Raw genomic sequence first — 15,632 nt, forward strand, 5'->3', positions numbered from 1 at the left:
TATGAGTCTTACCCAAGATGGATTAGTATCTGCCTACTCCAATAAGATCAAATTGTAGAGAATGCTTCAAGAAACTTTATAGACATATTATGATATTACAATACAAAATGAACTATTTCTTCTTTATTTACAACAAGAGAAGATTAACTAAAGTGATTATTATGTACGTAGTAAAATGCCGGTGGATGTAAAATTTATTTCGATGCCAGAGTGGTACCTACGTGAAACTAACAAAGATTTGTTCATTACCTTTCCTCTGCTAGTCCTTTTATATTTAATGGAGTTTGTTAGCAACTGATTAGTCTTAAACACAAGTTTATTTGCAATTTTGCAGATTTAAGCAAATTACGCAAGAATATTTTCGATTAATCAAAACGAATGGCCATCGAATGGCGATTTGGCGAATGCGAACTCGATGATTTGTTTCGCTTACTATCGATTATCGATTCATTCGATTCTATTTTTAGAAATATATTTTCGTTCTCCATAGATGTTATTGCGATGCAATATTTTCAAAACGAAATAAATACGTTTACATGTAAACTAAATAAAATAAATTTTAATTTTAATTCTTATTTTGTTTTCATTAATAAAATTACAAATCGATTTCAAAATCCGGTAACAAGTAACGATGCGTCATGTTCATCACTATTACTGTCAGTACTGTCAATTTTGACAACTTGCAAACCTGCGTTTCATTGATTGATTGCTTCCATTCCAATTTTATTTGGTGATAATTTGATAAATCTCACGAAACGAATTGTTGATATCCGGAATTATAAAACATTGAGCCATCTAATTTATTAGTTCAATTGCTAGTTGCTAGTAATATATTGCAAAAATATAATTCAATCCGTGTCAATGAAATTATTCTAGCCTGATGTATTCGTTTTAGTGCTTAGGTATCTCATCTGTTTACTTTAGCAAAAACTCGCTTTATCTCTCAAAACCCTCTTTAATTACCATACCAACATGAGTAAAAAGCCCATATCATTCGGTAAAATCAGTTTCAACATCGCCAAAGCACCAGAAAACGCTAAAAATGAAGAAGACAACCCAGACACATCAACCTCAGGTTTTGGAACGTTTGGTCGCACTCCGATACAGGAGCAGAAGGAGATTGACGAAATAACGGATGATTTGGAGAGTCAGCATGTGCAGCAAGTGATGGGGATTAAGAATTTCGGGAAGAAGGCTAAGAATTTCAATGTGGAAGAGATGTTGGAACAGGCTAGGAAGACTGCACAAGAGGTCAGTACTTATCTGTGTGTTTTTATTTAACATACAGGAAGTATTTTTTATCATAGATACTTTTTATTACAAGTTTAAGCTACCATTACTGCTACTACAAACAAATAGAAATAGTACAATAGATACATAGTACATATGCATCAGTTTCTTAATTCGTAATAGGTATAGAAATATCTGGGAGACCAAGCTTTGCTCGGAAAACATATTAAAACTCAAAAATGCGAGTTTTCCCAGAGATGAGACCTAGCTAGATCTACTTTTCGCCCCTGAAAACCCCCGTATAGCAAATTTCATCGAGCCATTTCCAAGATCCTCGAAATATATAAATAAATAAAAAAATATATATATATATATATATATATACAATTGCTCAATATACACAAGAATTGCTCAAGGTATAAGATATAATACATATAATCGCAATAGAACAGAGAAGTATAGTTTCTATGGTTATAGTTAGTTTTTAGGGTTCCGTACCCAAAAGGTAAAACGGGACCCTATTACTAAGACTTCGCTGTCCGTCCGTCCGTCCGTCCGTCCGTCTGTCGGTCACCAGGCTGTATCTCACGAACCATGATAGCTAGACAGTTGAAATTTTCACAGATGATGTATTTCTGTTGCCGCTATAACAACACATACTAAAAACAGAATAATATAAAGATTTAAATGGGGCTCCCATACAACAAACGTGATTTTTGACCAAAGTTAAGCAACGTCGGGCGTGGTCAGTACTTGGATGGGTGACCGTTTTTTTTTTGCATTTTTTTTCCGTATTTTTTTATTATGGTACGGAACCCTTCGTGCGCGAGTCCGACTCGCACTTGCCCGGTTTTAGTTTTAGCATTAGAAATAAGGTAAACAATCTTGATGTGTCTTTTAATTGAAAAACACATTTTAAAAATAAGTTACGGCAAATATGTAACAATTATGAATCTAATACGATCATTTATATTCTTCTGCTTTCATAAGTTATAGTTACTGATTTTTAAAAAGCATTTTTCAATTAAAAGACATGTCAAGATTGCTTACCTTCTTTCTAATGCTAAAAAAACTAACTATAGTAATACTTTTGTAATAAATTTGGAGATGTAAAATTACCTCAATGTCAGTGTACTAATAAAATTAGAAGGAGTAAAGTCTCTCCCAGCCTTAAAATTAAATTTATATTAACCGGTTGAGCGCCCTAGCATCACGCGTGTGATGCTAACTCAATTTGGGTCGTAGCGACTCAGTATCAGACATATGTTACTCCAAATCAATATGGGTCAAATTGCTATGCATTAATTTGTTGTATGGTGGGCGTTCGACGGGTTAAATAAATCACATCAAGACTGTTGTCAGCTGTCAAGTCATAAACTAATGCTACATAGTTACACCTCCCCCTCCTTGCTTCCTACTCCTCAGTGCTGAGGGTCGTGACCTCCTAGTGGAGCACATGATTCCGGATTGCAGATTTCCAGCCTGTCCGATCCCTTATCCGATCCGAAATAGTACAATAGATACATAGTACATATATGCATCAGTTTCTTAATTCATAATATAGAGTTTATGAAGTAGTTGGTACATTCCCAAACTATGCAATATCCCCTAGCTGCCCAGAGACCTATAAAAAGTTCCATTTCATTTTAAATTTTAATTTTCACTAATCAAATTATCTGGACAAGAAAGGGACAGTTGTGGGCTAGAAATTATATTATGAATTTAAAAAGTAAAAAACAAATCCATCCAGTCCTGTCTGTTAGAAATATTGTTTATTAAATGTGACGTTACTATGAGAAGGGACCTTATTGTTAATGGCGCTTACGCCATTATTAACGATGCTCCGATATAAATACAATCCCACGCGACGCTGTGCGGCGTAAGCGCCATCGACAACAAGGTCCCTTTTCATAGATAATGCCCCAAATAGTTTATTAAACCCTTTTTTCAGGTCAGCAAAAAGAAGCTAGAAGAGGAAGCAGCCAAAGCAGCAGAATCTGAGGAAACGCCTCCTGACGAAGAAGAAGACATCATCGGCCCTCTACCGCCGCCAGCCAGTGAGATCAGCCCGCCGGTGGAGAAGAGTAAGAAAGACGGAGAAGACAGTTACGATGAGCTCAGCAGTTCGGAGGATGAGGAGGAACTGAGCTTGGAGAAGAGGATACCTAATAGTCATGAGGTTTGAACGGTTTAATTGACAGGTTACATTTCAGTAAAATATGTATGGCTTTAGAACTTTACTGGACCAAACTATACATTCGTTTTGGGAAGTGGACACTTGAAGGGTTAACTCAAAATTGAACAATCAATTAACCAAATGAATAATTGAATATTGGTTCCAGTGATTTTATAACAGTACATTTAGGGATTTTAGGGCCACTTGCACGATTTAACCCGGAATTAACCAGTTAAACCTGGAGTTACCATGGTTACCAGTACACTTTGACACAGGGTTAACTGTTGGTGCAAGTGGCGCTTAGTATTATTAAGATATGAGGTAAAGTGTATTCAGGTAATTTCGGAAATTGGGTAATCCCAAAAATACACCTTATCAAGAACAATATGAAAACATTAATTTTTCAGGTGGAAATGCTTCATGGGTCAAAAGCTGTGGTCGCTCTTGCTGTGGACCCGTCTGGCGCCCGCTTGGCAACAGGATCCGTGGACTACGAAGTCTCCTTCTGGGATTTTGCAGGTACTTCATCGTAATATTACATTTTACTTTTGCACCGTTGCACAATAATAGTTAAGTTAGTCTCCCAGATAGAAGAGAGAAAACCCCCATATAGCAAATTTCATCGAAATCGTTAGAGCCTTTTCCGATATCCCCGAAATAGGTATACATTATAAATAAACAAGAATTGCTCGTTTAAAGGTATTAGATTTACGATACAAGTGCGAAAAATAGGCAATTCGCAACCAGTGGCGAATTTTAAACACGACCGAAGGGAGAGTTTTCAATCGACACGAGTTGCCAATTACCTATTCCCACGTGTATCGTACAACGTTTTACAGTACATATGGCCCTTTATATTTTCGACGTAGTTACGTAATGTGATTATTATAGCACCGATGTCGTAATGCAGCACCAGGGGCCGATTGCATAACAAACTACAACTAATATTACAAGCGGAACTCCTTTTCTAATTTCACTTATTAAATAAGGAGTTCCGCTTGTAATATTAGTTGTAGTTTGTTATGCAATCGGCCCCAGATGTACCGTAAAATTTTCCATTGTACAGTCAGCTGCAGAAGTTGCTAAGCGGCCTAGGTGTTCAAAATGATCATGACGCGACTTTATTGTTAAGAGAATAAGAGCGTGTCTAGGTAATTTTGAACACCTCGCCCGCTTAGCAATTTCTGCTGCTGACTGTATATGTAATTACCGACCATATTTTTCTAGTAATAAATCACTTTAATGTTGTAATTTGAGCGTTTTCCAAAAAAAGTGTACATTTCATTCATTTCTGCAAAATATTGACTTCTTGGGCTCATTTTACTCAGAATCATTTGTACATTCACACCTCATACATTAAAAAATGTGTCCAAAGATTTCCTTTCCAGATCGTGACATACTTGTATGAATTTTTTTTTTATTTGTATGAACGTGACGTGCTGGAAAAATCATTTTTTCATACAAAATTTTGGGACACTTTTTTTCATGTATGAGGCGTGAATGTACAAATGATTCTGAGTAAAATGAGCCCAAGAAGTCAATATTTTGTAGACTTGAATGAAATGTACACTTTTTTTGGAAAACGCTCATTTACCATACCATGTTCTAACAGGCATGGACTCGTCGATGCGTTCCTTCCGCACCCTGCAGCCCTGCGAGTCTCACCCGATCCGGGCGCTCCAGTACTCCGCCACCGGAGACTCCATACTTGTGGTCAGCGGGTCCGCTCAAGCCAAGGTCTTGGACCGAGACGGATTTGAGATACTTGAGTGTGTTAAAGGAGACCAGTATATTGCTGATATGGCTAAGTAAGATCTCTTTTATTATTTTTAGGGTTCCGTACTCGAAGGATATAAACGAGACCCTAATACAAAGACTACACTGTCTGTCTGTCTGTCACCAGGCTGTATCTCATGAACTGTGATAGCTAGCCAGTTGAAATTTTCACAGATGATGTATCTATTTCTATTGCCGCTGTAACAACAAATACTAAAAAATACGGAACCCTCGGTGGGCGAGTTTGATTCCCACTTGTCCGTTTTTTTACTTTGCTTTACAAAAATGTCTGCTTCTCAAAAATGTTTAAGCGGTGTTTTATGTTTTATGTCCCTAATTAAATATTATAATGACGGTTTCATTGGTTAGGTAATCTACTACCTATAAATGATACTTTTGTATTGTACCGATTTTGTAATCAATATGACAGATCGGTTTTATCATGATCAGAATATTTTCATTTGTCAAATGTGTTTTCTAAAGAATATTATCTTCTTAAACGCTGCTTAAAAATTCGGAAAATATCACTCTCGATGATGCGTTTTCCAAAAATGTCTGCCATATATAAATACCAAAGAGTCTCCAAAGTGCGATCGCGGGGCTCCCGTGCGGGACATCGAGCACATCATTCAGTACTGCCCACTTAGCAAATACGACGGAAACCCTGCACACTCGTTTACCCTCGGCGGTGACGTAATTCAATGGATACAGAACCTCAGAATAGCTTCACAAACGACTGAAAAATATATAAATACCCACCTTCGATGGGTTTCAGGACCAAAGGCCACACGGCGGCCCTGAACAGCGGCTGCTGGCACCCGCACGTGCGCGAGGAGTTCCTCACGTGCGCGGGGGACGGCACCCTGCGTCTGTGGCGCGCCGATGCGCCGAGACAACACCGGGCGGTCATCAAACCGAGGCAGCGCGGCGGCCTCAAGACTAACCCCACCGCCTGCGCTTTCTCGAGAGACGGTAATCTATTAATGTCTCATCATCATTATCATCATCATATCGGCCAGAGGACGTCCACTGCTGGACATAGGCCTCCCCAAAAGAGTGCCACGATGACCGGTCCTGCGCCACCCGCATCCGGCGGACTCCCGCGACCTTTACCACTAATGTCTGCTTTTCCAAAATATTTACTTTTTTAACTTCTTGAACACAGGCGTGGTGTTCAATATTTATGTCCGCTTTCCCGAAATATTTACTTTTTAGGGTTCCGTACCTCGATAGTAAAAAACTGAAACCCTTATAGATCACTCGTGCGTCTGTCTGTCTGTTTATCTGTCTGCCCGACCGTTCCCCCACCTTTATCTCCAAAACTACAGGGCCTAAAATTTTGAAAAAAATACATAAAATAGTTCTTTACCTATAGATGTCAGGAAAACCGGTTAGAAATGTGCAGTCAAGGGTGAGTCGGACTTAATTACTTAGTTTTTGATCCGACCCCTACGGGTTTTATACAGACATTTCATTCACGTTCCACATAAAAAAAAAAAACATTTTTAAAAATTGAGTCTTGTAAGGAACCCTTGGAACACGAGTCCGACTCGCACTTGATCGGTTTTTAACTTCTTGAACACCACGCCTATCGTGTGCATCATCGTGAATATTTCGGGATGCATAAGGTTAATATTGGGCTGTAACGGCGCGCGACTGTCGACGTCTTTGGTGGTCAGTTGAAAAGCCGTAATAGGGTATTGTGGAGTGTAGACTGTAACTTTTCGTGATGGGGGTTCGTTGGGAGAAGCGTAGAATCTCAGCAAACTGGAACGCTGCTGGCCGCTGTTGTCTCGAAGTCCGCTATACCTCCATTTACCGGTATATGTGTTGTGTGAAATGAAAACACATATATTTGTTTATTTACTGGAGAGTGTTCAGGCAGGTATCTTGATGTCTCTTGATGTCTCTGATATCTCTGAATAAGCCACAAAACGGCTCTGGCTTATATAGTAAAACACAAGGCCGTTTGGTACCTTTTTCAACTAGTGGGTGTATCATGCAGAGTCAGTAATGTATATTTTTGCCAATCTCGTTAATTATAAGCACGTATCAAAGGAGCACGAATCCTAGACTTATAAATAGGTACAATATTAAGCACGTATGAAAGGAGCATGAATCCTAGACTTATAACTAGATATAAAACATTCCACGCAATTCATTTGACATAATATACGAGCACAAAGTAAAACATGATATACAAAAGTAAAAATAGCAACCTAAACGTGAAGACTAATTTAACACATACATGAACCCTAATAGCTATTTACGACAGTCTCCCCCACGTGTGTCAACACCGTCTTCATGCGCGGAGTAAATGGGGATAAGTCTAGAAACTGGGCGGCGGACGTCACCTGCGCGTGTGCGAACAATGGCCACTCTCACATGACCATCTGGGCCAGGAAATAGCTGGGCGATTACGCCTCTGGGCCACGTTCCTCGTGGCATGGAGCTATCCGCAATGATGACTACGTCACCTTCATGCAGTTTTCTCACGTTTTGATGAGCACCGGGCCTGGGGAGGAGGCTGGGTCGGTATTCCCGCTGCCAGCGCCTCCAAAATTGGTCGGCTAGCGTTTGCGCTGTTTTCCACGAAGAGAGTGACATAGTTGCGTCTGTGAAGACACCCAGTGGCGACATGGCACTTGATCGACCGATAAGAAAGTGATTCGGCGTCAGGGCTTCGATGTCTAAATCTGGATTCACTGGTGTCAGCGGTCTGGAATTGACTATGTGCTCTGATTCTAGCAGTAAAGTATTTAGAACTTCTTCGTGGGGTGCTCTTTCTTTCAGTACTACTTTTAATGCGGTTTTAACGCTGCCCACGAGCCGTTCCCAGGCACCGCCAGCGGAGGGGTTGCCGGGTGGAATTTTCTTCCATTTTATGGCTCGCTCGGTCAAGAAGGGCTTGAGACTGTCGGGCAGCGTGTTTTTGGCCTCTGCCAGTTCTCTTTCCGCGCCGTGGAAGTTGGTGACGTTGTCGGAATAGAGAACTGTAGGCGTGCCGCGTCGCGCTATCATTCGGCGTAGCGACAGTATCATGGAGGATGCCGAAAGTGAGGCGGCAAGCTCCAGATGTACAGCGCGAGTCGTGAGGCATGTGTATAGTACACCCCACCATTCCTCGCGGCGGCGGCCTATAGTTATGTGCATGGGGCCAAACAGGTCTACGGCTGCAGCGGTAAACGGCGGCTGATTCGCTTTTAGCCTTTCTGGCGGCAAGTCACCTATGGGAACTTTGATTGGCGTTCCCCTATAGGTTCTGCACCATTGGCATTTATTCGTTATATAGCGAATGCTACCGCGCAGCCCGATAATGTAGTACCTTTGTTTCAACTCGTTGATGACGGTCGCGTGGTTGCCGTGATTGTAGAGTGCATGAAAATGCTGTACTAATAACTTGACGAAATCTTCTTTCGCATGTAAAACAGGCATGTGCGTGTTTTTATCGATTCTAGCATTTAGTACGATGATTCCGTTTTTGTCAAGTTGTACAGCGATTTTGTATAGCGGAGATTTCTTCAGGAGTGGCCGCCCAGTTTCCAGAAGCTTGATTTCCTCCGGAAATGCAGCATGTTGACTCCGTCGGATTAGTAATATCTCTGCTAAATCTAAATGCCCCTTATTTATCTCTATGTCTGTTTTCTTAGCGAACAATGCGGCTTTGAAAACCTCGGCGGCAACCAGAATACTAGCGGTGGCGCGAACTAATCGTACGTTATTAATAATGAACGATCGCCACGCGGGTGCGAGTGAGACGGGTATAGGCGAGTCCCAATCGATCCCTGTCCACCAAACGAAACGTAACGTATCGCGATCTTGCTCAATTATTTCGATCTGTAAAGACTCTAACAGGTCGGGGCCAGCCAACAGCGCGCTGTTAAACGAACGTCCGTAAGCTGTGGCTGCCGTGTCCCAAACTAATCGCGTTTTCCCGCTTTGCGGCTGAAAAGTTGGGAAGTGCGCCAGAGGCCACGTCCGGGGTGCCTCGGGGGGCGGCGGCGAGTCCATTTTCTCCGCGTAACCTTTGTCAAGCAACATATGCTTTGCGTATTCGGCTTTAAGTTTCGCATCGTGGTCTAGCTTTCGTTCTAGACTGTACGGCCGTTGCAATGCTTGCGCTCGGTTATCGGGGAGTTTCTCGTCATCTGATCGCCACAGTAAGCCCGAGTGATACCTTTGCTCCCCCGGTATCTTCTCGCAGGTGGCTTCTAACAAATCTAGCGCACGTTGGCCGGGGTCGGCCCGAGGTACCTTCTGCGAAACGCCTAATGATTCTGTCTCAGAATGTCGTTTCGCAAGTTGTAAGGCCTCGTCTTCCGCGGTATTAGGCTTTGCGTGCCCAACAAATTGTACCGCAGGTGCGATGCTGTCCGCAGTTTCGTGTATCGTCAAAGCCATTGCCGCGCCTTCGTCAAATAGCGCGAGGGTTTGGACGGTACCTAACGGTTCCGACACCTCTTCAGGAATGACTTTGAGACACGTCTGCGGCAGCCTAACATTGAGTACTGCAGGTGCCGCCGGGACACTATTACCGTTCGCGGATGCGGCCGCGCTTAATCCGTGTAATAGTTTATTATGTCCGGCTTCGCACTGACTCATGCCACACGCGACATATTTACATTTAAAACGCGCACGGTGACTCGCGCCTAAACATCTATAGCACAATCTAGTACCCTTCACCAAGTCCCATCGCTCAGATATAGTCGCGGCTAGAAATTTCGAACACTCGCTAACTTTGTGTTCTTTGCCGTTCTTACATATGGCGCACGCATCGCGCGAGACAGAGACAGACGATATCTCCCGCTGGGGCTTAGCTCCGGTTGACGCTGGCTTTTTTAAATTACCATCGCGGCGCTTTACTTGAGCTATAGTTGATTTATTAGTACGCGATCTATTTCCCGTATCACGTGTGTATGACTCGCGGGAATCTGACTCCGAATCCGAACTATAGTCGCGAAGGGACGCGGGGGCGCGGGACCTAGCGAGAGCGTGGCTCGATCGACTGGGCTCGCGCACAGAGGAAACCGCGTTTCGTTCATTTCGCGATCTATCATACGTATCACGGTAGAACGCAGGGTCGCGAGACCTAGAGAGAGCTTGGCTCGATCTTCTGGGTTCGCGCGCAGAGGAAACCGCGCTCACTGCATTCCGTGACCCGTTAGACGTATCACGCGTGTACGTTTCGTGGCAATCTGACTCCGAATCCGAACTAACGTCGCGAGAGTACGCGGGGGCGCCGGACCTAGCGAGAGCGTTGCTCAATCGACTGGGTTCGCGCACAGCGTTTACCGCGTTTCGCGATCTATTAGACGTATCACGGTAGAACGCGGGGGCACGAGACCCAGAGAGAGCTTGGCTCGATCTTCTCGGTTCGTGCACAGAGGAAACCGCATTCACTGCATTCCGTGATCGGTTAGACGGCTTATGTCGGTTTACGCGCTTGGCCGCAGTGCTAATTTCGTTAAGAAACTCGGAAATTGCTACTAACCCGGGTGATTCTACGTTAGACTGCCTGTATTTGACCCATTCATAGCGCACTATCAGATTTAATTTATCCACGATTTTATTCACGAGCTCAGGCGCGTGCAAGTATTTCTCTTGACGCAAGGATCTAATGGTGGCGACGGTATTCGCTACATGCGCGGCGAATGAGGTTATATTAGAATTGTCTTCGGATAAACGCGGCATGCGTTTAACGTTATGAATTTCCGTAAGAACAATCTCCTCAGGGTCGCCGAACTGCCGTTCCAGCGCTTCCATTATCTCGTACGGATCCTGAACTGTGTACATTATTGATTTTACGGCCGTCCGAGCTTCGCCCTTAAGTGCGCGCCTAATCCGACTGACGTTATTGACGGCACTAAACATGGGCGACGTATCTTCGAACTCTGCCCTAAATGATATCCACTCGGTGACATCTCCGCCGAATGCAGGTAATTCCGGCGGTTTATGGTACATTGGCGCGTAGGTACCGTGCGGTACCTCTAAAATGCGCGGGGTTGGTTTGCTAGTCCGATCGACGACTGCCCGCGGCGGCGGTGGCGCGGTCTGTTTCGGCGGCGGGATTTTAACGTTTTCCTGTGCGATCTCGTGCTGTAACCTCGCTTGTCGTTCTACCCAACTTCTAGTACGTTCTTCGACGGTCGCGTCACTGCTGCCGACAGACTGCGCCTTCAGTTGCGCAACCTGCAGCCGTAAATGTGCAGTGTCGGACTCTGTCTTAGCAACGACTAGACGGGCTTTATGAACCTCGAGCTCGGCCATTAGCACGGCCAATTGATTATCGCGTTCCCTAACCGATTTGCGACTCCTATGTGAATCGCGATTAGACGGCGCCCGCGGCGGCAACGGCGGCGCATCGGCGTCTTTATTCACTAGCGTACCTGACCTACTACGATTTACTACCGTGGTATCTAACGTCTCCGAGTGTACCGACTCGGTTCCACCGGTAGCATTCGGGTTGCCACTGGTGCCCTTGCTCCACGTATTAGTCTCGTTGGACGTAGTCTTACCAGACGAGGGGGTAGGGGTGTCCATGTTCGGTGCGGGCGCAGGCGGGCCCTTGGTGCGTGATCGTAGGCTCCTTGCTTCCTTTTCGGACATCTTTCTGGCTGGAACCACTTCACTTAACACACGCGGGGGGTCCCTAACTTGACCTGCCTATGCCTATGACTGACCGTTGCCGTGCGCAACGTCAGTGCCCTAAGCGTGGATCCCTCGTGGCACTGAATCTCCCGCAATGGCAAAGTGCTATGCCTAGAACGTTCGATAGCAGTGTGTGGGTATCAACCATGTGACACATGCAACGAAAGTTGCCAGGACACGTGAGCGGAGGTAAACCTACGACGCTGCACGGTCCGTCCGGCAAGCCGGTAAATGGGTTACGGAAAGGTATAGGGTTTGGGTCTAAACCGAAGCGAACTTCTAGGCTCAGCGCGTCCTTTATTCTGTCTTGCCGTCTGAGTCAAGCAACGTTCGCTTAAAACTCAGCGCGTACTTGTTTCTTTCTTGCTGTCTGAGTTAAGCAATGTCGCTTGAAACTCAGCGCGTACGTTTTTCTATCTTGATGTCTGAGTTAAGCTATGTCGCTTGAAACTCAGCGCGTACGTTTTTCTATCTTCATCCGGCTCGAAGGACCAAACTGTGGAGTGTAGACTGTAACTTTTCGTGATGGGGGTTCGTTGGGAGAAGCGTAGAATCTCAGCAAACTGGAACGCTGCTGGCCGCTGTTGTCTCGAAGTCCGCTATACCTCCATTTACCGGTATATGTGTTGTGTGAAATGAAAACACATATATTTGTTTATTTACTGGAGAGTGTTCAGGCAGGTATCTTGATGTCTCTTGATGTCTCTGATATCTCTGAATAAGCCACAAAACGGCTCTGGCTTATATAGTAAAACACAAGGCCGTTTGGTACCTTTTTCAACTAGTGGGTGTATCATGCAGAGTCAGTAATGTATATTTTTGCCAATCTCGTTAATTATAAGCACGTATGAAAGGAGCACGAATCCTAGACTTATAAATAGGTACAATATTAAGCACGTATGAAAGGAGCATGAATCCTAGACTTATAACTAGATATAAAACATTCCACGCAATTCATTTGACATAATATACGAGCACAAAGTAAAACATGATATACAAAAGTAAAAATAGAAACCTAAACGTGAAGACTAATTTAACACATACATGAACCCTAATAGCTATTTACGACAGGTATTATACTGTATTTAAAATAAATTATTTGACACCATGCATGAAATAAAGCACCAGATAATTATTAGAAAAACACAGATAGGAGTTATTGTTAAACACAAGTTCTATTTAATAAATCGATAAATCGGATAGAAATATAAAAAGTAGGTGAGTTGACCGTGACGTCGCGATGTAATGTTTCATATAAATTCCATATTAGCAAATCGTTTTGACAGTTCTAAAAAAGTAACTGATTTGACTAGTAGGAAAATACCCTATATTCTCCATTTTGTCAAATGTCCGCTTTGCAAATATGTCAATTTTTGAATAACTTTGCCCCCTTGTAAAACAAATAACTAACCTTTTATAGTTTGTATTTTTATTTTATTTCTAGTTTTAACTTTAGTTTTAATATTGTATATTGTATCTTTAGTTTTAGTAGATTTATGTGTACTTATTGTAATAATGTATATGTAATAAAACAATCATTTATTCACTAATAGGGTGTATTACTGCAATGTTCTACCGCCAGAGTGCCACACTAAGCTAGTAAACCATAGAGTACTTCGAGCAACACCGAATTCCGACACATCGGAAGGGAGGGGCCCAAGCGATATCTCACCGTACAAATCTTTCTGCCATTTTTCGCGGGGGGAAAGGTGCACACAGTCGCACTTCTCACACACTTACATACAAAATCCAATCTGTAATGACGACACAAATACATAGAAAATGACACACGTCAAAGACAAATCTTGCAAACCTCGATCTCTTTTTGTGTACGGACGAGTGACAAGTGTCACAACACCCACACTAACACATTTTCGTTGAAGTATGTTATTGTATTCTGAGAGATGAGAAGTCGGATTTGTCGCTCGACCGATCCGCAATTTGTACTGAGCGAGCAAAATCGATAAATCCAACAATTACATGAGACTAAAATATAATAATTGTGTTTGAATGTAATTAAACGTATGATATGTAAAAAAAATATTACATGTGAAATGTAACACTTTCTTTTTGTAAATTTGATGTCCCCGACCTCTTTTTACAACAAAAAACCGAGCAAACAGGCATTTTTGTGCAGCAGTGTTCACGCGCGCGTCTGGACTCGGTCTAGTGAAAAATCCAAGTGCAACTAGTTTTATTACCCGCGCTAGATTAGATTGACGCGCTAATCTTGTACCTCGGCAGAGGGGAAATAGTGCGAATGCCGCCTCCCTTCCGTGTTGCTCGAAGATAGAGTAAGAAAACACAACTTATACATACTGTGCCTTAAATTGTTTTTTGACAAGTTTTTACAGACAATAAAATATGGCATTGGTGCATCAAGGCGGTTTGCTAATAAGGGCCTACCGGGAAACGCGAATATCGGAATTTAGTTATCTACCTGTTTATCGCTCGAATATGCAAGAGTGATAGAGAGGTTAGATAACGAAATTACGATTTTCTTGTTTCGCGGTAGACCCCCAGATTGTGATGGATAGTGGTAGTGACGCCCTCTACGCAGAGTTTTGCGAAATATTCCCTATTCTTTGATATTCTAAAGTAATTTTATTTGTAGGTTTCATGATAGTTGAAGAAACGTTATGATTTTTGATATTTTACAAAGATATCCTAATTTAAAACTCTTGAACAGGTAACACCGTCGCCGCTGGCTGCTACGACGGCTCCATACAAATGTGGGATCACAGAAAAAACTTCGTCAACACATCAGTTTTACTCAGAGACGCTCATCAAAAACAGACCGAAATCTCGAGCATAGCTTACTCGTATCTAGGCTCCTACCTCGCTAGCAGAAGCAACGATGAAACACTCAAACTATGGGATTTAAGGAACTTCAAGAAACCGCTACATGTCTTTGACAATCTATATTCAAGGTACGAACAAACTGATTGCTGTTTCAGTCCGGACGATGCTATGGTATTCACCGGAGAGTCTCTACAAAGAAACCAAGATGTCGGTCGACTTATATTTTATAATACTAAGACTTTTGAAAAGGTTACTGAGATCGGAGTATCAAAATCACATGTTATTAAAGGTATCTGGCATGCGAAGTTGAACCAGATATTTGTCAGTTGCGGCAACGGAGTTGTCAAATGTTATTACGATCAGAAGCGAAGCTTAAGAGGGGCGAAGCTATGTATAGTGAAAACACATAGAAAGAAACACTCCGTAGAAGTAGTAAGCTCTCAACAGATAATCACTCCTCACGCTTTACCCCTGTTCAGACAAGAGAAGCTAAGAACTAGCAAGAAGAAGATGGAAAAAGAACGGTTAGATCCGGTGAAATCCCATCGGCCTGACTTACCAATCACCTCCGGGCAGGGCGGTAGAGTGGCTGCCTCTGGTAGTACTCTAAGTTCATTTGTGATCAGGAATCTGGGTTTAAGTAAACGTGTAGATGATGACCAGGATCCGAGGGAAGCCATTTTGAAGTACGCTAAGGATGCAGAGGAGAATCCGTTCTGGGTCGCTCCGGCTTATAAAAAAACTCAGCCAAAACCGATCTTTCAGAATGGAGATGAAGATGGACCTTCGGATCCGAAGAAATCGAAATCGTAATTTTATTTAGGAAATAAAGTACATAAAATTTAATTTTTTTTTTAGTTTTATTCACAAGATTAGACCACCTATTTTCGAAGTTTTAAGTATGACATGGATCACTCTGATGCGCGTGTGTGCATGATAGCGCTATGCACGTATAGAGTTAGACCAAGAAAAGTCTGCAACGATTTTGATAGCATATTAC

At 42.7% G+C, this 15,632-nt stretch overlaps 2 protein-coding genes across 2 annotated transcripts in view; both read left to right on the forward strand.

Moving 5' to 3' along the window:
• Positions 1-15,632, forward strand: part of LOC134800771 (phospholipase A1-like) — a 619,586-nt gene that overhangs the window by 598,240 nt on the left and 5,714 nt on the right. The gene's annotated exons all lie outside the window — the stretch shown is intronic.
• LOC134800715 (gastrulation defective protein 1 homolog) lies at positions 710-15,473 on the forward strand. The gene is made up of 6 exons (XM_063773229.1): positions 710-1,251; positions 3,182-3,409; positions 3,814-3,925; positions 5,019-5,214; positions 5,958-6,154; positions 14,520-15,473. The coding sequence occupies exons 1-6, from the start codon at positions 973-975 to the stop codon at positions 15,443-15,445; spliced, it is 1,938 nt and encodes a 645-aa protein (XP_063629299.1). The 5' UTR covers positions 710-972; the 3' UTR covers positions 15,446-15,473.

Source organism: Cydia splendana, chromosome 20 (genome assembly GCF_910591565.1).
Source record: "Cydia splendana chromosome 20, ilCydSple1.2, whole genome shotgun sequence".
Taxonomy (NCBI): domain Eukaryota; kingdom Metazoa; phylum Arthropoda; class Insecta; order Lepidoptera; family Tortricidae; genus Cydia; species Cydia splendana.

What these genes read in the sequence shown, in the direction of transcription:
- LOC134800715 (XM_063773229.1), top strand. Translation starts at nt 973, where the DNA reads ATGAGTAAAAAGCCCATATCATTCGGTAAAATCAGTTTCAACATCGCC. An exon ending in CTAGGAAGACTGCACAAGAG is followed by an intron (nt 1,252 to 3,181) that starts GTCAGTACTTAT and finishes CCCTTTTTTCAG; the next exon opens with GTCAGCAAAAAGAAGCTAGA. An exon ending in CTCCTTCTGGGATTTTGCAG is followed by an intron (nt 3,926 to 5,018) that starts GTACTTCATCGT and finishes ATGTTCTAACAG; the next exon opens with GCATGGACTCGTCGATGCGT.